The sequence below is a fragment of the Grus americana genome, chromosome 5, assembly GCF_028858705.1.
Source record: "Grus americana isolate bGruAme1 chromosome 5, bGruAme1.mat, whole genome shotgun sequence".
NCBI lineage: Eukaryota > Metazoa > Chordata > Aves > Gruiformes > Gruidae > Grus > Grus americana.
Genome location: NC_072856.1, coordinates 52,453,280 through 52,477,367, shown reverse-complemented (window position 1 = coordinate 52,477,367; position 24,088 = coordinate 52,453,280). Strand labels below are relative to the sequence as shown.

At 37.1% G+C, this 24,088-nt stretch overlaps 1 protein-coding gene across 3 annotated transcripts in view; it reads left to right on the top strand.

Annotated features, from left to right (window-relative positions):
- The window catches only part of RPS6KA5 (ribosomal protein S6 kinase A5), an 83,598-nt gene that overhangs the window by 27,044 nt on the left and 32,466 nt on the right, over positions 1 to 24,088 (top strand). For 2 of the 3 annotated variants that reach the window (XR_008577260.1, XM_054826367.1), the window contains exons 4-7: positions 1,237 to 1,352; positions 2,170 to 2,277; positions 20,389 to 20,472; positions 23,488 to 23,591. Coding sequence is in view for 2 of the 3 variants with exons in the window: in XM_054826367.1 (XP_054682342.1) it covers positions 1,237 to 1,352; positions 2,170 to 2,277; positions 20,389 to 20,472; positions 23,488 to 23,591 (412 nt within the window). In the remaining variant the exon portion in view is untranslated. Of the gene's footprint in view, positions 1 to 1,236; positions 1,353 to 2,169; positions 2,278 to 19,560; positions 19,689 to 20,388; positions 20,473 to 23,487; positions 23,592 to 24,088 lie in introns of those variants that run through there. The other variant, XM_054826368.1, reaches the window with a different exon arrangement.

Sequence of the window (24,088 nt, the reverse complement as noted above, 5' to 3'; positions counted from 1 at the left end):
GCCAGAAAGGTCCTTTTTTTGCTTCTTTTTTTTTTTTTAGTAGAAAATGGAAATAATTAGAGGGGGTTATAAAATTTCTTTTAATCGCTTTTTGTAATGGTGAAAATCTCTTCTACCTAATCTGGCCTAAAGCTACTTTGTAATTCAGCTGGGGTTCACACCCTCCCTGACAAAAATACCAAAACTGTTTCTTGCAAGTTTTTTATGTCTCATTATGAAAATCTTTGTAAATAGCTTCTTTGATTTAGTTTTGGAATTTCTGTGTCTCAGAGGCTTCTGAATTCTTGAGGAAACCAGTCTCTGCCTTTGTTTTTGTACCTAGCTGCACTTGGTGTATGAGCAATGTGTCATTTCAGTTTCAAGAGGTTTTAGAATTGGAGGCTCAGTGCAGTATTTAATACGATTCTTCGTGCCGTCAGAATACATAGCCATATGAATTTAGTCTGGACCAAGTATAGGCATGCAGCTGCAGTTCTGCCCGATTTCCAGAATACAGGATTTGGAGTTGATTCCTGGTTTTAGGTTGACTTTAAGTTGTGATTGAAATAGCAAAGTATTGTATCCATGTGAGTACCAGGTCTAGACAAAGCTTGTCACACGAGGTTAACCTACTAATACTTAAAAAAAAATAAAAATCTGAACTGTCAGATGGAGTTTATATTGAAGTAATTGATATTATCCCCTCCCCCCCACATTGTGTCAGTAGTGCATTTGATCTAGCAGCAAGAATTTGAAGGCTGGTTGTTTCATTGGGCTGTGGTTAGTGTTACAACCTGAATAGAATTAGGCTTGTTCTGCCAGTTCTCTGGCAGCTTTGATTTGTGTCTGTCACAGTCCTTAGAACAGTGCCTAGGAATTCAGTTCTTACCTTGTACTAGTTAGCAGTTCTGATTAGAAACATTTTAAACATTTGTTTCTGTTGTCTTTTGTTTTCTCCATGATTAGAATGCTGAAGATTTTTTTTGAAGAAGGAAGCAATTGTAAAATGTGGGTTATTTATACTTTATTATATTTTTTTCCATATGCTTACTGATCTAAATAAATGAGGTCATATTCTTCCATCGGTCCTCGAAAAAAGAAATGGAATGTTGTACATGATAAAATATTACTCAATTACAATAAAGTAAAAGCCTCTAATCCCAGAACATCTTATTTAATAACTTACTACCTATTAATATTTCAATAAGAAAAGTTGTCAGAAAGTGAAATTATAAAGTTCTTTGTTCTACTTTTTAGACTATATAAATGGAGGAGAATTGTTTACTCACCTTTCACACAGAGAGAGATTCTCAGAAAATGAGGTGCAGATTTACATTGGGGAAATTGTTTTGGCACTTGAACATCTCCACAAGGTAAAGTAACTTTATCCTAGTGTTGATTTTGTGGAACTACAACTATGTTCTTTTCACATCAGATAAAGTTAGTGAGAACTATTTTTTTTTTTTAAGATTGTTTCAAATTTAAGATTATTTCAAACTTTATCTAACAATGGGACACTAGTTGTATGATTAGAAATACTTGTCAATGAAATGTCTGTGTGCACCAGATGAAGGCTACGGGTTTATATCTGCAGCTTGAAGAGTGTTGTTAATGACAAATGATTGTTAATTTTTAGTAATCCTTATGAAATGGTGTATGTCAGTAAAACTAATTTGTAGTCAACGTGAACAGTGTTTGGGTTGCCCTGTTGTTCAGTTGTCTTTGTTTTGATACAATTAAACAGCAGAGTTCTGAAAATTTGGCACAACTGTAGACATGAAAAGTATTACAGTTTTCAGAGGTAGTCAGTAGACTTGTAGACTATTACAAAGCATGCATGTATGGTCTGGAACATACTTCAGAAGCATCCATTTTCATTCTTAATGAAACATGAACTGAGTTTTGCACTCGACAGCAAGTATTCAGTCACTTTCGATTCAAAGGATATATAGTATGTCCTTTAAATTTTAAGACATTAATGCACAGGGTAATTTCTGAGAATTTTTAAGTTGCTCAAAGTTATTTCTTCAAACGAGTTTTAAAATTATTCCTTTTGAGGTGCAACTTTCAGGTGTCAGATTACCTTAGTAATGGGAATTTTGCTACCTTCATATTTAAATGCATTCAATAATGTCTCCTTGATGTGAGTATTTCCAAATCAGTGTAATCTTTCTTATATTCTGTTTGCAGTTGGGGATTATATATCGGGATATAAAGCTTGAGAATATTCTCCTCGATTCTGATGGCCATGTGGTGCTGACAGACTTTGGTTTGAGTAAGGAGTTTCTTACTGATGAGGTGAGTATTTGAATCTCCAGTAAGTGTGGACGGAATCCAGCAAGATCACAAAGTCAGATTCTGTCTCATTGAAATCATAAACACATTTGAGAGAGGAGAACAATTGCCTTCTAGACTCGTACTTCATAGAACAAAATCTAGTAGTTTGTTCTACTGGGTTTTGAGCTTTCAGTTCATTGGTCTTTGGCTTGCCAGTGTTGTCAGACATTTTTGTCTGTTCTAGTTTTCCCTGAAATGCCTTCCTGCTCCTTCCTGCTGCCCTTTATGCGAAAAAGGAGATCCACATGAGTCTGAAAAGCCACTTACATTACTGTTTTCAGATGCCTTTTTAAAAATGCTTGACTGTGCTAATACTTTGCAGTGACTAGGCAAATGGTATGCTATGACTCTTCTTTATGCTGATAATAATTAATGTATTATTATCTTGTCTCTTTCTCATGTCTTTGTGTCACTTTTGATAAGCTTAATTGCAAGCTTTTAGGATAAAAGCTTACCTCTTACTAAATATGTGTATAGTACCTCACATGGTGATCTCTGACTGTTGATGTTAGTTGTTAATTATTTGTAAGGTACAGTTTTATATCCAATAATGCATTTTAGATTACAGAGAGTCAAAATAGCACAGGATTTTACTTCTGAGAGAATTTAAAAAATGGCTATTTCTTGGCTTTCACTTTAGGTATCAGAGGTATTGAAATCTGGGAGTGCAGCTCTAAAAGCCTTTGTTAGAAGGAGCAGAGGGGATTTCTAAAAATAGATAACTTGTAGTTTCCTCTAGAATATTTGCATTTCAAATAGAGTCTGGTAGGTACCATTTTAAGAGATATGAAATGTTACTTTCTGAAGCAGGGAAATAGTACATATAATATCAGTATATTACTTTTAAATTACGGTATGAAACCGAGAGGAGGTTCAACTAGCATGACAAGGGATTAGCACCAGATTGCCAGACCAGTGCAAGAGAGGAAGTACAGAGATGCAGTTTTCAACAGGAAACATTGATAGTAAAAGCTGCGGCTAGGGAGAGTAGGACCTGCTCAGAGTTGTGAGAGAAGCTGTGCTGGGCACAAGAGGCAAAGTACATGGAATGGTGTTACTGCACTGATGGGAGAGAAAAGGAGCAGTCCTCCAGCCTTGGAGCCAAAGTTGAATGAAGCCAGAATCCTCTCTGTGATAAGAGTGTCATAATGAATCAGAACCTTCTTTAAGTCTTTAAACAGATGGTTTTAGGAAATATACTTATTTCTTATCTGTGCTCATCTTCGGGATGTCATTTACAAGCAGTGCGAGGAAAGGGGAGAACTTGGATACGTATCCAAGATGCCTGTCTGCTTTTTCCACACTCTGAATCAGATTCCACTTTGTCTAGTCATTAAATAAAGCAGTATTGCTGCTTGGTCATTTGATGTTGGTTTCTCTTTCTTCTTTCTATTTTCAGTATATACCTTAGAAATCTCTTCATTTAACCATATTTTTTTTCTCTCATGTACTCCTTCACATTTTATATGTGTCTTCCCTGTCAAGAAAGCTCAACATCTTTAGTTGTGGTTTTTTTAAGGACAGAAGTAATTTCAATTGGATTGTTTGCTTTCAAAGTCTAAGAAATTGCATTTGACTACAGTTTTCATGTGTGCTATTGTAATTTAGGTGCTGAACCTAAACATTATTAGAATGACCCATTTATACATAGAAATTGGCATTTCATATTGTAGTCTCTGTAGACAATTCATTTACTACTAGAACACTTATAATTCACATTACAAAAGATATTTAACTTATGCTTCTGAACCAGTGTACTTACAAGAGGTAAAATTTGCCTGTATAACTGCAGAGTTTTATCTGTTTTCATGCTCATTGGGTAGCACTGTTAAATAAAATTACACAATGTGCAAGTTGGGTAAGAATGTAGCATTTGCAATTTAATCAGAGTGGAGGGTGTCCCTGCCCACAGCAGGGGGGTTGGAACTAGATGATCTTTAAGGTCCCTTCCAACCCAAACCATTCTATGATTCTATGGTATGCTTTCCTTTTTTCCCCGTTTCTTCATGCTTCTTCCCTGGCCCATGCTGCTTCTTGCAAGAACTTTGCCATGAAAAAAGTATACTTATGCAAGTGGAATTTATTCTCATAACCCTCCTCTTCGGATTGTGTTTTCTGAAACGAGATATATTTCGATTATTAAGAATGTATAAAAATTGTCAGCAATTACAAGCATGTACTATGCTTAAAACTTCGACCAGAGAGAATTTTTTACCATATATTTATGAATTTTGAATGGTTTTGTAGTTAGGGATAGTTGCTAGGAAACATCGTAGTTCAGTGTTTTCATTATTGCTGCTTTAATCTGGTGGTGGTTAAATATTTTCAGGTACCTGAGCAAGTACAGAATCTAACAAGTTGCTTTTTATTATAAAAAGTGTACTATTTCTTGACTATAATAACTATAGCAGATTAATTGACTATTCAACAATGAAGAGATGAGAAGCTGCTTTTCCTAAGCACTGTTTGAGTGAAAGAAAGCAAATGCATGTGCCTTCTAGGAAAACAGAAACCTATTGATTTCTGCCATGCAGCTATTGAAGCATGAGTGCGAAGACTGAATTGTCAAGTATCTTCTTTGTTCTACAATTATTATGTACAAGTGCTTATAACATGCCAGAATTACAAATCCATGCTGAAAGCAGTGCGGTTTTAAGAGCTCTAAAGCGTTTTATACTACTGTTTTGCTAAAAACTCAGATTTGTTTTGTACAAGTGAAATGGCAGTCTGGTTTTGCCTTTATCTTTAAAATGAAGTCTGTATGCTTGTATTTGCATGCAAAAAGAAGAAATAACCTGACTGGAATAAACTAGTTGAATAAAAATGAATTTTCACATAGGATAGATCAGTATCACAAGGTATTTAGGTATGAGATGACTCCTGATATTCAAATTTTATTTACTATCTCATGAAGACCTGCCCATTCTAACCATAGAATGGGATTAGATAAGCAATTAAGAGACTGAAGTGAATAATACCTTTTTAGTATTAAGTTTTATGGCATTTGTATTCTTAGCCCCGCGATGAATTTAAGGCTAGTCTTTCTGATTTTTAACTCTCAACTGAATTGCAAAGGAAATGGGGGTAAAAAAAAAAAAGACACTTTTTAGCCTTATGCTTTCGTGCATCTCAGTTGAGTTCCCGTCTAACTGGGATGTAGAACGCTTTTGCACATGACATTAATATTATTTATTATTGGGGGCATGGGGAATTGATAGGGCTGACAGACTTTGTATCGAAACTTCTATATCACTGCTTTGCTCACTGCATAAGAGCAACTGCTTTGGTGTTGCTCTTTTTTTCCAAGACTCTTGCATTTCATTTACCTTTAAAAAAAACAAAACCTGTAAACTTCTTTCGCCATCTTATTTCTTGTGTAGTATCTTTATCTTCCGGATTTGTGGCTTAGGCATATTTTTATCTTATCTCATTAATAGCTGTACTTGTATGTTGGAATTGTTTTGATTTGGTTAATGTGGTTAATGTCAGTTTAATTTAGTCATCAGGTCTGGTCTTATTTTAACAATAAACATTAAAATTGCTACTTCATTTTAAAAATCCTACACCACCACCCCCCCCCCCCATTTCCTTTAATTCTGTAACCACACTAAAAAAAAAAATCATACCTTGGTATGTATGGAGATCTTTACGTCTTAGAGAAAATAATCTGAACACATCTATCGAATTATTGTAGTACTAATCTATTCTGTTGGACCATGCATAACAATTAACACTTCTCTTGTTAATTAAATCATATAAAGTACACTTTTTTCCAGAGTGTAGTGAAATGCTCAATTCCTCTGCATCAGCACACATCATCTGCATTAGCTTAAGTTTGGTTTGAAGTTTTTGTGTTTGCTTAATGAAGTTTGGAAAAAAAAATGTGGTGAATACTGAATGTTGTCAGTGTTCAAACAATATGTCTGAGAGCATACAAATGCCTTAGCAATAAATAATATAAGAGTAGATATTCTGTAGGAGGGATGATTGAGTTGTAATCTAAGTCAGTTGGATGGATATCTGTGTACTTTTGTCTCTGTAGAATGAATAGTTCAGATCCATTATTGTTTTGCCATCTGAAAATCTCTTGATCTGAGTTGCAAATTTAGTTATAACTGTCAGATGCTTTTCACTGTTGAATTGTTGTTTGTTTTCATTTATTAGCTGGTTGAGTGAACATTTTGTTCTGGAAAGAACATTAATATGTAACTTTAAAAGATTTTAAAGGAAACTGCATTAAAGGAAAAATGATAAAAAGGTAGGTAGTACACTGTGGATTTTGGTAGATGAAGTAGGAAGAGATTTGTACACATTCTTAGAGCATTTTAAAGGTTGTCTAGAACAAAGGGAAGTGACTACAACTTGACTTTTGTTTAGTGCTGTGTGAACTGCCATCTCACTTAAGTGACCTGGTAGGTTAGCTGTGCATTTAACTTGAAAAGACCCTAATAATTGTCCAATTAAAGTGATAATGTCTGATAATCGAAATTTGATAGTGCATCCTCTGAACATTGAGCGTTGTCTGGCAAAGATGAGTTAGAATAATCCAAACTGCGGATGACTTACTATATCTGCTTGTGTTTTAGTTACACAATTGTTCAGTGATGTTATAAGGATGTTCAGCACAGTTATAAGGAGTAGATTTACAGTTCTGCATAGAGGAAAAAGTAAGAAAGAGTAAACTGAATAGTGAAGTTAGTCCGCAGAAATTAACACTGGTTATAGATCTGTCTGGACAATTAGTTAGTTGTTATTTCCCTTATTCTGGAAAAGGAAACGAAACAATGGCAAAACCTTTTTGCTTTGGTTGCTGTTGTACTGTTGGTGTTTTAAGTGTCCTGATATTGAATATTGAGAACATACCAAACACTCTAAAGGCACATAACTGAACTGGATTCATTTAATTGCAAAACCAGGTCATCAGTGATCAGGTGATTATTCGTGCCTTAGCCCAAGGTATCCCTTTTTTGATGCCTATCTCAAAGATGATTGTGCTTTCCCAGCATGGAGCAGTAATGCAGAAGACATTTTTTGATGCCAAAATCTCAAGTGCCATTAAGAATTTTTGCAAGCCAGATTGTGATTTCTTACAGGGACTGCCCTAAGGATACTGGTTTCTTATTGTAGTATACACTTAAAAATCACATTTCAGAGAGAAATACTGATCTGTGTATTAAATAGCCTAGTGTCTTCTATTGGATCTTAGAATAATATGTTGCTAGTCAACTCAAGAAAATTCTATTTTCCAAGGGAAATAAAGTAACATTTTGAGGACAAATGCTGCCATCCTCATTAATTTTTTTTTTTCTCATAACTTGTTTTTTACCTCTGGAATTACTGTGAATACCAAACTTGAATGAAACTTGGGCAACCAGGTATGAAAAACTTACATGACCAGAGATTCATGGCCATATGAAACTGAATTTAGAACCAAATGGATTGCATTTGAGCAAAATTGTCCATTCCTGCTTCTCTACCTTTTACATCTGGTGCTCTCTGACACTAGAAATATTTATTTGGCTTCTCCTATGCATTTTTTTCTTTACATTCTCTTTTTTTAAAAATAAATTTTTGAAGGCTTGCAGTGGCAGCCAGTAGAATTCTTCCCAGAATCAGTAGTAGTATGGCTCGGTTTAAAGAAAGAGGATTTTTCCAGGTTTTGCTTTGTATACCATTCTTCTCTCTTTTGGTATTGTGACCTCTCTCTTATCTAAGGACGATGCTTTAGAAAACAAGTCTTTCAAAAATTGAAATTTTGAGAAGAACCTAGTACAAAGCGTTCATCCGGGATGGCAGTGGTACATACTTGCATTCCTCCCACACAATGTGCTGTTTCTGATTTTTTTTTTGCCTGCAGAACTGAGACTTTTGTTTTCTTTTTCTCTTGGTTATTTGCTTTAAAAATCCATTATCAGGAACTGGTGTGAAGAATTCCTTGCAGAGTTGCAATTGCATTGCATTGTGAAAGCAAACATACCTGTCTCATAAATCTGTGAAAAGGGTTTCTTGAACCTCCACTCGACCTTAGATTAAGGCTTAGCTTTGCACTGAGTTATGTTTTGGGGCCACAGCTGTAGAGGTCACATGTTTCTTGGCTGGCGTGCAGTACTAGGTTTAGTTGTTCTTGCTCTCCTTTCTAAGTGCCTGTTCTGATGGCAGCTGCTGGCAGGCAAATCTCATTCTTGCTTGAAAAACTCAGTAGCCTTATTCCATGTCTATTTTGAAAGCAGAAGTCACTAGTGTGTCTTGCTGTGGCATGAGGTGTAGTAACTATCAGGGTATTTTGACTTAACTGGCTGCTTCAAGTAGGAACAGCCACCAGGATAGGATTTTTAATTTATTTCAGATGACCTTATACATTTATTTTTTATTAATTCTTCTTGAGATGACATTTCAAATTAGTGGACCTTTGATCTGCCATATTGCAACCATTCTTGGTCTAGTCTGAACCTTTACTTTCGTACTACAACCTTCATTATGATTTTGTCGAATGCAGCAAAGCAGTCTAACTAGTGTACCACTAAACTCTCCTGTCTTTGTTCTTTCTCCTCTCTCTCCTGCAGAGATCATAGTTTTGGTCCTGAATAGAAGTTACAACTACAGAAACAATAGTCTGCAGCTGAGAGATCTTTTGGGTGAAGCTGTACTCTTTCTGATATGGAAAGCTTAATTACCCAGTGTTATGACCAAAAAGCTCCCAAAAGAATTAAAATTTAAAAAAAAAAAAAGTGAGAAAAAACAAGAAACCAGTCAGTCTGGCATGTACTTTGTTGGAACAGGATTTTTGTTTTTCATTTTAAATCTACATCATGTCTTTGAACCATGAGAGGGTTTTTCTGTCAATTTTCATATGCCTTTCTAAATTGAGACTAACTATTGTTATTCTGGGCAATTAAAATTATGAAGAATGTTGCATATCTGATTTCTATGGAAACAGGGTTTTTTCTTGGTGCATTTTTATTTTTGAGGTAAATATTAGTAAAATCACTTTCAGCTAGAATGGCCTCTAAGGTTCACTGAGGTACAAGGCCTGTTTCTGTATGGAATTTAGGCTTTTCATTCTTGTGATTTTCCTGAAATACAAAATCCATTCAGCAGGTCAGCTTGTTAGTAGCACCTCTATGTGGCCTCTACAGCATTGCAAGTAAACTGACATTTACGATAGTTTTCTTTTGATTTATCCTGTGGTCCTGGTTTTCTCATTAAACTTACCAAGGGGACACTAATGGCTCAATCAGTAGATGATAGTTTGCTGATAGCTGATGTATGAGATGTTCTGTGTGATACTGCTGAACTCTTCAACTGCTTAAGTTCTTCAGTCTTACCATCTGTTTGTAGAGGAACTGTGGTTCGACTAGTTTGTCAGAGAGCAGCAGGATGAAGAGACTGCTAGCCACATTTGTGGGAGCTGGGAGCTAAGGGTGACAGCAAGGCAGGCGTGGATCAGTATGCTCACTGACCAGTGGTGCAGTCCCACAGTTGCCAAACAGGATGATCAGAGGAAGTCTAGCGGCAGTAAGACAGGCTTGGATGACAGTCCCGTGGTGGTCAGACAAACATCTTGTGGGGAGGGAGGCTTGAGTCAAGCCAGGATTTGAAGTTGGTGGATCAGGATCAGTGAGGTACGCAGCCAAGTACAGGCATACCTGCAGCACAGCTGACAAAAGGATCAGGAATGGGAGCCTGAACTGCAGCTCCCATCTGAAGGTGGAGGAGGCCCCTGACAAGGTTCCTCACAGGTTACTCAGCTGCGTTGTGTTAGTGTTGGTCTTGAGTGCAGGTACCTTAACCCCTAGAATTGGGGAAAGAGGTTGCAGAGGCTGTTGATAAGCTCAGGGCCTTGACGTGGTTATCCTAGGAAAGTTTTCACTATTTATGCTTGTAGCCAAAACCTTAGTTATGGCTTTCAGAACTTTAATTACAGCTGCATAAAATAGCAACAGTAAAGATACTGTCCCTTGTATTCTAGAAATTCTGCTATATTTTTTTTATTTCTAATTGAGGTTATTTGCTACACTACTGATAGAGCCCAGAGAGTGTCTAATTAATGCAACCTGAAAGTTAACTTTGACTTTGAAGTTCCTTTAACAAAGGAAGAAAGGCAACTTTGGACTTGAAACCTTTGTTTAAAGGGATAAGCAGTTAAGGAAAATAGTTTCACTCCAGTGTATTTCCCTGTGTTAGCCAAATGAAAAGCAACAGTGAGACTTCCTCTAGCACAGTGTAAATACTGGTATCCGTTCATACGTAGAAACGATCTACCACTTTTGGCATTTGAGGTGATTAAGAAATGGATTATATGCTGCTGTTGAAAGGACAAGAAAATGATTTCATTTGATAACCTGTGAAACTCTTTAGGTGGGCCCATACTCCTAGTTAAGTCTGACTCTTACTCCTGACTGCAGTAGCACAATACATCCTTTCTAGCTTTTACTGTCTGAATTTGCTTATTTCTCAACTAATTGCTTTTTTCTTCAGTGACTTCATAAAAATAGTGGAATGAATGATGCTTCTGTCAATTTCCAAATATGCATTGAATAAATTAAAATTATCAGAAGGGACAGTTTAGTGTGTATTGTTTAAAATGTTCTTCCTTGTTAACTAAGAAATTGGTAAAGCCATAAAACAGAAGGGTCATTTGCCATACTATTGTGGCTGAAGCTATTCCTGTTGTATAGATACTGATAAATATGCATACCGAGAGATTGCAGACACTTCACAGAAACACATTAGCATTATTCTTCAAGAGGATTCGTTGCCTATTTAGCAAGTTTCCAGTCCTATTACCTCTTCCTGCCATTTCTAGTTCTGAATTGGAGTCTGCTTTTCTACCTTACCCTCTTGAGTGAGACCTTCTGTGGACGTGCAGGTTTCATTTGGGATTGTTCGTCACTGAGTGAAGTGTCACAGTCCTAGCCAGGTATCAGTTACAAGTATTTATACAAAGAGTGTTGTATAAATTCTGCACTTTGAATTTAAATTAGTGTCAGGAGCTGTTAAATACTGTAATACAAAGTTAGATACTCAGTATCTTTTGGGACAGCCTTGTGCTCCCAAGCAATTTTTTTACTAAAGCCTTCAAGAGAGCATACTGTGGATGTTAGTTGCCATCACTGAACCTTCAAAACAGAGTGATATGTTCTATTAAGTGTCTTTTGTTTGAGCAGACTGACACCACTTCTGCTAGACTCTACACATTCGCATGAAGTATAACCTGTTAGGTGGTTGCTTAGAGAAGACCCAAGATATGTGGAGTTTTAGCTAAACTATGATTTGCATCAATTTGATTTTTTTCTTCTATATACCTGATCTGAAAGTTGGTATTGAGCATTTTACTACCCATGCAATAAGGAGGAATTGTCCTTAAATTTAAGTAGAAAGACCATATCTGCATTAGATTAAAAATCTTGTTTAAACTTGCTATGGGATTTCAGAGTACCTCCAACAACAGTTAAGCATTCCTCTTGTCTCGCTAGGTCATAACAATTTGAAACCCTCGTAATAATGAGGTCAGATTAAGTGAATGAAGCAATTTAATTTGCCAACTAACAAGTATGGACAAGCATAGGAATCTCATAAAATGTTGCTGAAATCTATGGAAGAACCCAGCCAAAACCTGCATAGTAATTCTATGTTTTCTCCATAACAAAAACATGACAAGAACCAGTAAGTAATTCTTGTCTGCACTGGAGAATTTTTCAGCGGACTTGTGGAGAGTCAGTCTGAGAGCAGCCCTGAATGCCTTCAGTGAGCTTCCATCTGGCTACCTGGTTCCCTGCTGTTCCATTGCATGCTCTTGCTCTATGTCACTAGGTCCTACTCAGTCACAGAGTTGTTGCTGACAGATGAGCTGCATGCCATCAGAGACTGCAACTCTGACTCTCCAACTCTAGAAGTTGTCTTTGTATTTTTTGGCCCAGCAGCACTTAGTGTTTCTAGGTTTTGCTTTTGTTGTTGTTTTTTTTTTAATATTGAATACACTAAAGGAGAAATTCTTAAGCTATTTGATTAAGTTTCTAGAATATTTTATATGAATAATGAATGCAAGGAATTAAAGTCCAAGCCAATTTAATAGCTGAGAAGTGCCCTTTCCCTAATATTGTGTAATTTCCATTTCTTGAAATTCTTACACTAAAAATTATGTACTCTAGGGGTGAACCAAGCCTTCTGACCATATCCTACCATCACTTCTGTTAGCAAGGAATTCTTCTTGGAGAACACATACACTATTAAAGGACCTTTAGAGAAGAGTAGCTCTGAGGTTTTTTGGTTTTGTTTTGGTTTTTTTAAAGTTGCAAAATTCATTAAAGGAGTCAAGTTTCATGGTTTGAAGGAATATGATAGCAGTATGGTTTCAGAATGTGTCATATGTTCAGGGTAATAGTCCAGCGCAGTTAAGATCAAAGTATTTGTGCATTAAGTAGTTGGAGAACAGAAGCAGTCTGTTCTGCTTCAAAGGTGACCTTTCATGTAGTTGAAGCGGGTCCTAATTGTGAATGCTGAAAAGAATGGCTTCAGTGAATACTTGGCTAATCCTCTGGCTAAAATATGTTTGCACAAAGACTGTTGTGAATAAAATAAGCTGTAGGATTGTTGTTTGAATGCAATTCATCAAGTTGAAGAAGTACTTCAAAAGCCATATATTTAAATGTTAAATAATATGGCTTCAAATGGCAGAATGACTGTCTTAAGACAGTTGAGTGCTTTCCATATCTGAATTCACACTTTGGAGATAAAATCACAAATGCTCAAGCTCTGAAGCATTTTCCCAAAGCAGTGTTTGTATGGCAAATAGGTACTCTCTTAGCTTGGTGCACACATATAGAACAGTGTACTTGGAATATGCCTCAGTATTCTGAGCCAGATACTCTAGTAGAGCATCTCGTTATTCTTTGCAGGTGTGAGTTTTTTGTTTTGTTTTACCTATGTTAGTATTCTGTTAGCTAGTTTTATCAACTTGCCCTTTTCAGCATTCACACCTCGGTAGTTTTCTTCTCTGTTTTTGTTTGGGTGCTTTGCTTTGATGTCTGTTTCTGTTCCTGAGGCCTCTGAAACAATCTTGTGGGTTGTTAAAGCTTTGTTTGATCTTTGGTTTTGGTTTTGCTCCCATTTTTCCAATGGTCAAATGGCATGCTCCAGTTCGCTCAGTCTGTCTCTTGTACAAGCAGCCAATTGGGCAGCAGATGGGTGCATTTTGTGCTTAATGTTTGTATAGAGTGTATGTTTCTCTTGATGTAACTTCTAGTTACCTGTAGAAGTCTAAACAGAAATCTTATTTTCATTAATACTCAGCAGCAACATACTGGTGACACCATTGACTCAGAACATACTCTACACATCAGCCGTTGCCTGCTTGAGTCTTGAACCTTTCAATGTGGGTCATCTCCCTTTGCTCTGGGGCTGCTTCGGAGCTCCAAAAGCTCTTCTCTGTACTTTCCTTCAAGCTGACTTGGATGCCGTGTCTGCCATGCTATGAGTAAGCATGACAATCACAAGATGCACTTTCTAATTATGCAGATCTCAGTTTCCAGAGGGTGTGGTTAACTTGATTTTTTTCAAGTCCCTGAACTAATGATGTTCTCTGCTTATTGAAGAAGTTATAATACCATGTAACGGTTGCTTGGGATCTTGTCCTCTGCTCTAAGAAGCCTTTTTTCTTTATGAATACTAGTTTGGCCCTGACAGTTGTCCACCTCTTCTCCTAGCTGAAGATGTCTTCAGCCAAGTATTAAAACACAGTTTGTTTTTCAGATGCAGATCTTTGGGTGCACGTGATAAAATAATGCAGGCCTTCATGCCCCAAGTGTTGGGAAACAACCACCCCAAATCTGTTGTCTCTATTTCTTTGCCCAGTTCCCATGCCCTTTTGGATGTGTTAGGACATTGAATCAGACATTTTTAGTGCATCTGGGGTGTGTGAGTTTTTTGTGGCACTGGAAACTAATGCCATCGTTCCAGCACAGTAACTTCTTAAATCAGACAGAGTAGCCCTTTGTCCAGATAGTTGACTACCAAAAGGCAGTTTGGCCAAGTAGAGATGAGCTTTTTAGGAGCATGTTCTGCATGTGTGATTCCTTGGCTTTCCTGAAGTCTCTTCTAATTCCTGTGGTTCACTTTGGAATTACAGTTCTTGTCCCACATACCTTGTTATGACCTGTTGAACAGTTATGAGACTTAGTAACTGTCTGAGCTGCCATTGCATATGTTGCTAATCTGAACTTGCATTGCTGTAGACTAGGAAGTGTACTCTCAAGGACACATCATTGTATTATAGTAGCGACTGTTTTTCTGTCAGTCAGGCTTTTCCTGTAGATGTGGTAAGTTTGATTAGTCTCTGCAGAGAAATGGAGTTTCTTCTTCTTGTTTTTTTTGCCGCTGTTAATGTGGGGTTTTTTTACTTGATGAGGGAGCTCATTAGGGAACTCTGGAGGCATAAGTCTTCTCTGGAGAAAAGTTTAAACATATGTAATACTAAATATTTATTAGAACCAGTCTGGTAAAACATACAGGCACATCCACAGTGTCAATGTGTAGCTCATCTCAAAGAATAAGTTTTAAGGCAATATAACTTGGTTTTTGTTGGTTGGGCTTGTTTGGGGTTTTTTTTGTTTTGTTTTAACAGAGGGATGGTTTAACAAAGTGAACTGCCTGGCAGTCCATGTGAACTTATTTATGTTCTCTGATCAAGAACTCTAACAAAATTCTCTTTGTATCAGTGGCTTCATGAAAAGTTGTTGCACTCTTAAGCAGCTACCTGAAGTACCCACTTTTTATACATTTACTAAAAACTATGTTATTGCGTAAACATGAGCTTGATAAGGAAAAAAACAAGTCAAAACCAGCTATTGTGGGTTAGAAAACTGAAGACTGTCTATCTCCAGATTATGTGTAAACATGGAAGCAGTGCTGATTTGGAACAAATGATATTTTTAAAGACATGGTCAATATTGTCATATTGAGTTACTAGAGTTGGGTTAGCCACGCTTCTGTTTCCTGCCATTAGTGTCTGATTGCTTGCTGTTCTGCAACTCAGAAGAGGGAACCACAATGTTTAAGGCGTGCATGCTGAGTGAGGGAAGAAAATGAGCATTCTGCATTAAGCAGAAAATTCTTAAGCTCAAGTATTTGCAAGATAAGTGTGTTCAGTGAGAATTCACCTGTAGGTAATCCAAGTTCAGTTGTTTAATAACTTCCTTCCTTTCTTGTCTTACAACCCGTAACATGCAAGTATTAATAATGTAGATTTATTTGAATTCATATTGTAAAGTTGAATGAAATGTAAATTGGGGGGACAAAATACAAAATGGGATTTGGTTGTGGTTTTTTTGAAATTTTGGGTGGGCTGCAAACTTGATTTGTGAGTGAAATGTGACTTCACGAATGAATGGTGAAATACAACTTTGACATTTTGTCACAGAATGGTTGAGGTTGGAAGGGAGCTCTGGAGGTCATCTGGTCCAACCCCCCTGCTCAAACATAGTCACCTAGAGCCAGTTGCCTACTGCTATGTCCAGAAGCCTTTTGCATATCTCCAAGGAGGAGACTCTACCACCTCCATGGGCAACCTGTGCCAGTGATCAGTCACCCTCACGGTAAAAAAAAGTGTTTCCTGATGTTCAGAGGGAACCTCCTGTGTTTCAGTTTGTGCCCATTGCCTCTGGTCCTGTGTCGTGGTTTAACCTGGCTGGCAGCTAAAACAGCCACACAGTTGTTGACTCACTCCCCTCTTTCCCCCCTAGTGGGATGGGGGAGAGAATCAGAAAGGAGAAAAAAAAAAAGACTTGTGGGTTGAGATAAAGACAGTTTAATAGGACAGAAAAGGATGATGATAAAAAATACACAAAACAAATGATGAACAGCACCACTTCTCACCACCCGCAACCAATGCTTAGACAGTTCCTGAGCTGCCCTGCCTCCCATCCAACCCCCAGTTACTTACAGAGCGTGACATCATATGGTATGGAATATCCCTTTGGCCAGTTTGGGTCAGCTGTTGTGGCTGTGTCCCCTCCCAGCTTCTTGGGCGCTCCTTGCCTTCTGATTGGCAGGCCAGTATGAGAAGCTGAAAAGTCCTTGACTGTGTGGCAACAACTAAAAACAACAGTGTGTTATCAACATCATTCTCATTTTAATCCAAAACACAGCAACATACCAGCTGCTAGGAAAAAAATTAACTCTATCCCTGCTTGTCACAACAACCCCATGCAGTGCTACAGGCTTGAGGAAGAGTGGCTGGAAAGCTGCCTGGCAGAAAAGAACCTGGGGGTATTGGTTGACAGCTGGCTGAATACAAGCCAGCAGTGTGCCCAGGTAGCCAAGAAGGCCAACAGCATCCTGGCTTGTTTCAGAAATACTGTGGCCAGCAGGACTGGGGAAGTGATTGTCCCCCTGTACTCAGCACTGGTGAGGCCACACCTTGGGTACTGTGTTTTGGGTCTGTCACTACAAGAAAGACATTGAGGTGCTGGAGTGTGTCCAAAGAAGGGCAATGAAGCTGGTGAAGGGTCCAGAGCACAAGTCTTATGGGGAGCGGCTGAGGGAACTGGGGTTGTTTAGCCTGGAGAAAAGGAGGATGAGGGGAGACCTTATCGCTCTCTACAACTACCTGAAAGGAAGTTGTAGCCAGGTGGGTGTCAGTCTCTTCTCCCAAGTAACAAGTGATAGGATGAGAGGAAATGGCCTCAAGTTGCACCAGGGGAGGTTTAGATTGGATAATAGGAAAAATTTCTTCACTGAAAGGGTTGTCAGGCATTGGAACAGGCTGCCCAGGGAAGTGGTTGAATCACCATCCCTGGAGGTACTTCAAAGAGGTGTAGATGTGATGCTTAGGGACATGGGTTAGTGGTGGACTTGGCAGTGCTAGGTTAATGGTTGGTCTTGATGATCTTAAAGTTCTTTTCCAACCAAAACAATTCTGATTCTAAAGCAGGACATTCTGTCACTGGACCCCACTGCAAAGAGCCTTCCTCCCTCTTCTTTGCACCCTCCCTTCAGGCATTTATATACATCGATAAGATCCCTCTGAGCCTTCCCTTCTCCAGGTGGAACAGTCCCAGCTCTCTCAGCCTTTCCTCGTATACTTCAGTCCCTTAATCATCTTTGTGGCCCTTTGCTGGACACTTCTCCAGTATGTCCATGCCTCTCTTGCACTGGGGAGCCCAAAACGGGATTAAAAAAGGAAACTGTTATTGGAGGTAACATTATTTTAAAATGGTTTTAAACCCACATGTAATGTGTAATAGTAAAGACTATTAGTGACTCCCTCTAAGAGGCATATTTAACAATTTTACATGTGTTCCTAGTGAAACTTAACACTATAAAAACTGTGTTCTCTAAGCAACAGCTGGATGTAGTTGGTGGGGCTTGTAATTTAATGAAACACAATATGAACGGAGGTGTCTTACAAAGAAGTATCCAGATTTTGAGACTTCAGCTGTCTGAAGTCAGGACTTTCTACAGCATCTTACAAAGGCAAATCTGTGACAATTTGTAGTAGAGTCAGAACACTTTGCTTTCACACAATTGGCTTTATTCTGGGGAGCGCTGTAGTTCTCTGAGCTTTTTTGTGTGGTTAAATAAGAAACTATAAATAGTTGATAACAGAGTGTCTTCTCTTAATGGTCATCCTGTAACAATCATAAGCTGGTTCCAACAGGGCTTCTGGAATATGATGCTAGTTTATATAATGGCAAATCAGTGTTGATTATGAAGAAAATGCTCAGCAGGTCCATTTTTTTTTTTTCCCCCTATCTAATGCTGAGTTCCAACTTACTATTTAATTTCTTTCTAAGAACTCCACCTGTGATAATCAATCTGCTTTCTTCTTCTTGGTTCTGTTCAGCCTTGAATTTCAGCAGTGGACTACTTCTAAGCTGAAAAGGAAGCAAGAGCTAAAGGATACAATTACTTACCTATATGGATTAGAAGTTCGGGTTTTATAAACCTCATTGCAAACATATCCCATGGTGTTTTCAATTTCTAAATGCCTGTTTGTGACTACAGTATGAGTTTTTCATATTGACATTTAATTATAAGAAATTATTTTAAATGACACAATGCCAATTTTTTAAGCCTCCAAAATTATTTTGGGGGTTTTAAACACTGAATTTTGCAAGGGACAAAGAAATACCTCAGACATGAATCTAAGAAAGAAGTAAAACTAATTTTTAAACATTGTTTCAGAAATTCCATCTTTCATATTACCTTTTACAATCATTTTAGCTTTTAAAAAGTAAGTATAGTTGAAAATCAGAACCACCAATTACATATAGCAATGATTGTAATTGTTTCTCAAAAAAGCTACTACTAATAATTCTGCATGTTTTGAAATGTTTTTAGTGGGCATTCTCACCAGCAAAAGGTACCTGAGATCATAAGGGTTCTGCTGTACCACTGTATACATTCATATACAACTCCCCAGTCTGTTTCTCATCTCTGCAGTACCTTGTAGCTGAGCTTTATTACACAACGTGGAAACAAAAAAGACATAATTTTATGGATGATTTGCTGAATTTGCAGCCAACTAAATGATAATAGTTTTCATCCATTTCTTGTGATTATATTAGCATTATAAAATGTTTTCATAAATCTCAGCTTGGCTGCATTATCTTTACTCTTTGGAGAGGTAGCAAGCAAAGAACAGTTTTGGGTTTTTTTGTTTTGTATTTTTCACTCCCCTTCCTTTTCCTTCTTCCCCTTCTTCCCCCCCTCCCTCCCAGCTGAAGGGAAAAGGAACAGAAGGATATATGAATAGCTTTAGATTGACTGGTACCAGGATGGAGGGCTAGGAATTTCTGAAATTCTTTTTTAGTTTTGCTTTTTATCACACTATTTTTCTTTTAGAGAACAGGTACTGGAAAAGATAATCAAAGAGAAACAGTAGTCATGTCAAAAGAAAGTGAAATCATGAAAGTTTATTATTTTATGGTTTTGTCTTGGAAGTTAGTATTTTAAGTTAATATTTGAACATAATGAGGCGTGTAACTATTTTGAACTCTGAATTTTACCCAAAAAAACAGTCACAGTATATGTATTTTAATAAATACAGTTTAATAATATGCTGTTGGACTGTTTAATTTTTATGCCTCAGGGTAGCACTGAGCACTATATCTACTTTTAGAAGCTTCCTCTCATTAGTGTAGTACATTCTCTGATATAGCACCTGTTTTAAACTCCAAATCTGAATCTACAAATGTAAAACCTGACTTTTGAAATATTTGCTTTTTTGAACACTCTTCTTTAAAGGACCTATCAGGATCTCTCCCCAAAATGCTAGAAGCTTGAAGGATAAGGGAGGAACAATGTTGCATGGCCCAAACACATGTGCTTTCGTCATTAGCAAGGTACAGCATGACCTCATGTTGACCTCAAAGGTAAATGGCTAACAGGGAACAATTATACATTCCTGTGAAAGCAGCTTAGTTTTGAACATAATCAAGACAATAACTCCAGTGTGTAGAATAAAATTAAATTTACAACTCTGTCTGTCTGCCTTTCTCTTTCTCTCTCTTGTCTCTCTCCAAGTCTCTTCTTGAGAGAATGTTGTGTTTTTTATATATGTGTGTGTTGCGAAAGAAAATTACTTTCTAGAGGTCATAATAAATTCTTAAATATGGGGAACCCAAAGGATCTTGTATCCAATTTAGTCAAATTGTACATCTTACAATGAAACGCTCTTTTTAATGGAAAGGTTTCCTTTGTTGACTAGAGTATTGATATTGCAGCCTTCAGAATGAGTATCTGTATTATCTTGGGGAATCTTGTGTAGTTCTGAAACGTATAGATTGTTTAGACTTAGGGGAAAGTTTTTAAAATACCAATAGGCTAATTTTTGTGTGCTTATCTTAGACTGCCACACAAACCTATGACTTTTTATTTTTTCGTAGAAGACTGTAAATATTCTGTAGCATTATGTGATACATCTCTACATATGATGGAATATAATTTAGCTAGCAGTTCTGAGCTATTTGGAGAAGAATTGCTGCCAGCATCTTGGAACTGTTAGCCATATCTGTCCCATATGATTTGTATAATATAATTGTTTGACATGAATTTTATTTTCTTTTTTGCTAGAATGAGAGAGCATATTCCTTCTGTGGAACAATAGAATACATGGCTCCAGATATTGTAAGAGGAGGAGATACAGGACATGATAAGGTATGTTCTATCTAAGTTTATGACTGAAAAGAAATTAATTCTTTAGGCAACACTTGTTCAGCTTGAGGGGTTTTTGTAAAATGTGATAGTGTCTTATTTAAGCATGCCTTATTTCAAGTTGTTCTAAAATAGTTTACTGCCTAAGTTTAAAACCATCAGTATGATGTATTTTCAGTTTTTAATCTTAAGTAAAAGGCATATTTATAAAAGTATTGAGGCTCATTTGTGTTTTATTTGAAACTTGTTCTAAATGTGCAGTGAGACAAAAAAAAAAAACTTAGCTGACACTTCCTTTTAAATAAGAAACTGTTTAGTTCTGAGTGGAAAAATGACTGTTTCATGGCTAATTCTGCTATACTTTTTTAAATTGTTGTCCTGTTTTTTGGCTGGGATAGTTATTTTTCACGAGAAGCTGAGGGGGGACGCAGCCAGAATAGCTGACCCAAACTGGCCAAAGGGATATTCCATACCATGATGTCATGCTCAGTATATAAGGGGGGGCTGGCCAGGGAGAAGGGAGCAGGCTGGCCATTGGTTCTGGACAGTGAGCAAAATGCATTGTGTATCAGCTGCTTTGTACACTCCTTTATAAGTATTGTTGTCCCAGTAAACTGTCCTTATCTTAACCCATGAGTTTTGCCCTTTTCTTCCAATTCTGCTCCCTGTCCCACGGTGGGGGGGACGAGTGAGCGAGTGGCCGCTGGTGCTTAGCTGCTGGCTGGGCCTAAACCATGACAATTGTACATCAGGGAAATCTGTTATCTTTCTTGAAGTAGGGAGTAGGTTGTTAATGTTATATGTGTTCTCAGATTGTAAAAATTCTGTTTAGCTTGAGGCTCAAGTTTTATTATGAATTAAAATGTCAGTAATTGATGGCAAAGATCAAGACAACCATAATTCACAGATGATATTTGAAGCCAAAAAGCCCTGTTCCCCAAAAGAATTCTAAATTCTGTATTCCTAGATATATTATTCTGATTGCTCACTATACTGGGAAGTTTCAGAGAATATTTATTCTCTGGGGTTTTTTTACTGTAAATTGAGTTGACTTGTCTTCCTGTTGGGGGTAATGGAATATAGTTAATCACAGTTCCTCTTATAACAGCCTTTTTAAGCACTGGAAAATGTTATGTCACCCTCCATCTCCTTTTTCTAGAATAACTGGACTCAGTCTGACTTTTGCCTGAGAAGGTTCTTTCTTCTCTATGCATTCTGCCTCTCTTTTGGTCTGAGTTTGCCTGTGTATTTCTTCAGATAGGGAGCGCTGTAGTGGCCACAGTGGTTCACCAAAGAGTTGGCAGTTTGAAGTACAGCAGAATGATTATCTCCCTGATTTTTCCATTAAACATTAAATACAACGTGCTTTGTCTTTTCACTTACTCATTGTCTCACACCTACTTTGTATTCCACTCTAACCTCTGCATCTTTTTCTACTGTACTGCTTACCTAGCCGTTATTAAAAGTGGAATTTTACAAAGTTAGGAATTTAAGCTCTTTTCTGCACCCTATTTCTTAGTTTAGTCTTGCCAGTTTCAGAGCATCTCTCCAGTGCATCAGTCACTTTGAATTGTGATTCTGTGTTCTCAAGTGCTGACAAATTCAGTATTGTTGCTCATTTAAAGAGGAATCTCTGTTCTGTTACCTTTGGTTCTATCTGATTGTTTCGTTAGATGTAGTGCAGAGCCATGCAGTATGCTATAAGAAATAGCTTCACAGTTTGATACCAAATGTTAGCTGATAAGTAAGGGTGATTTTTCCGTTACCTATGTGAGAGTAATTGTTTATACCACATGCTTTTTGCCTCACCACTGGCAATATCGTGTGGTGCAGCGTTAGAAGGTTTTTACTGTATTTCATATTTACTGCATATCTAGCAATTCAAAGATCTTATTTAAAAAAGAGGAAATGGGATTGCTTTAGTATGCTATGCTCTCATTAATCAATGTTCTTGATTTGTAATCTCTTCTAGATAGCTGTACTGTTTGTCTAAAAGACTTGCTCTAGTATTTCAGTATTTTTTTGAAGTTTGATTTCTGATTCTGCAGATCTTCCTTTTCTTTTGGAAAAAACACATGCCAAGAAAAAAATTATTCTTGGATTTTCTCTGATCATTGTGTATTTGCAAAGATAATTACTAACAGTACAGAGACTTCTTCAGCTAGTTCTTCTAGACACTCTTGGCTGAATATATGAAACATCAGATTTTGTATATCTTGAAGCAAAAAAAAAAAGAGGTCAAATTGTCATTATTTCACTAGTTGTCTTTGTGTGTTGTATTAAAGTTGTCAACACAAGTAAAGCAGAACTTGAGTTTCATTTATTTGCAAATTTCGTGGAAGTAAAACTGAGAAGTTCAAACACCTGTAGTTAAATTAATTTTGTTGAAATGACTAAACTGCTTCCTTTATTATTCATAGTAGCATCTTTCTTTCGAAGGAGATAAATATTTTGTAATTTGTGAGGTATCAGAGATATGAATTATATGATTAGTATATGGGAAGCCAAAGATCACATGTGTGACCAGGGAATATAAGATAAAATTCCATAGCATTTTCAGGTGCCCTGATTAACTGTGACCTGTACTCTTAAATTGTGCTTTTTGAAAGTTAGTTTCATTCCTATGCTCCTAAAAGCTCAGGCTCCACTACTTCTTAGCAAGTCTTAGGTTCATCTGTTACTGTATGTTTTAGAATTCTTATCACTTCACAATGGTAAAAATAAAAATGAATTCGGGGGGGGGGGAGTGAAGGAACTTCAGTGGTCAGTGGAAAGAGTTCAGCTTGAGAAATTAGTTGAAGAAGCTAAGTGGAGAGATACAAAAATAAAATTATCATAGAAAATACCTCCAATCAGCACTGCAATTGTTTATGCTTTACTGTGTCCAGGTTTGCCTTTGTATTGATCAGTGGGCTCTTCCTTTGCTAGTTGTTTTCTGAGTGTATTGTTTTGTTCCTCCTTTTCTTAACAATTTTACTTCAACATATCATAACATATATAATTATTGTTGTTCTATAGGCTGTTGATTGGTGGAGTGTTGGTGTGCTTATGTATGAATTATTAACTGGAGCGTCACCATTTACAGTTGATGGAGAGAAGAATTCCCAAGCAGAGATTTCTAGGTAAGAGTCAAAACAGTACAGTATACGGGCTTGCTCACAAAGTGATGCTTATGCCATAATATATGTTTTGTTAGAGGTTTAATCTAATATTTAGGAAGAAAGTGCTACCAGCGTAACATTTTAGGTGCTCCAGTTCTGTTTAACAGAATGACATCTGGAAGCAGATAGGTTTTGTTAACCTCAGCAGGTTATTGAAATAATAGAACTGACCTATACAAAAGACCTATTTTGTTTAAACTACAGTGGAACCATAGCTTTGTAGATACTCAACCCTGTTGCATATTTACTGTTGAAAGGGAAGTCAAATGAAATATGAAATCATATGTAAATAGAATTATCACATTCAAAATCTTGATACATCATGAAACATATATTTAGCTAGAGAGATTTTTGTCAGCTCTTGCTAGATCACTCCATCTACAAACTGCAGGTTTAAAATCCATTAACAAAACAAAATTCCAGACTTCACCTTCTTGGTCATTATGATAGAGTTAAAT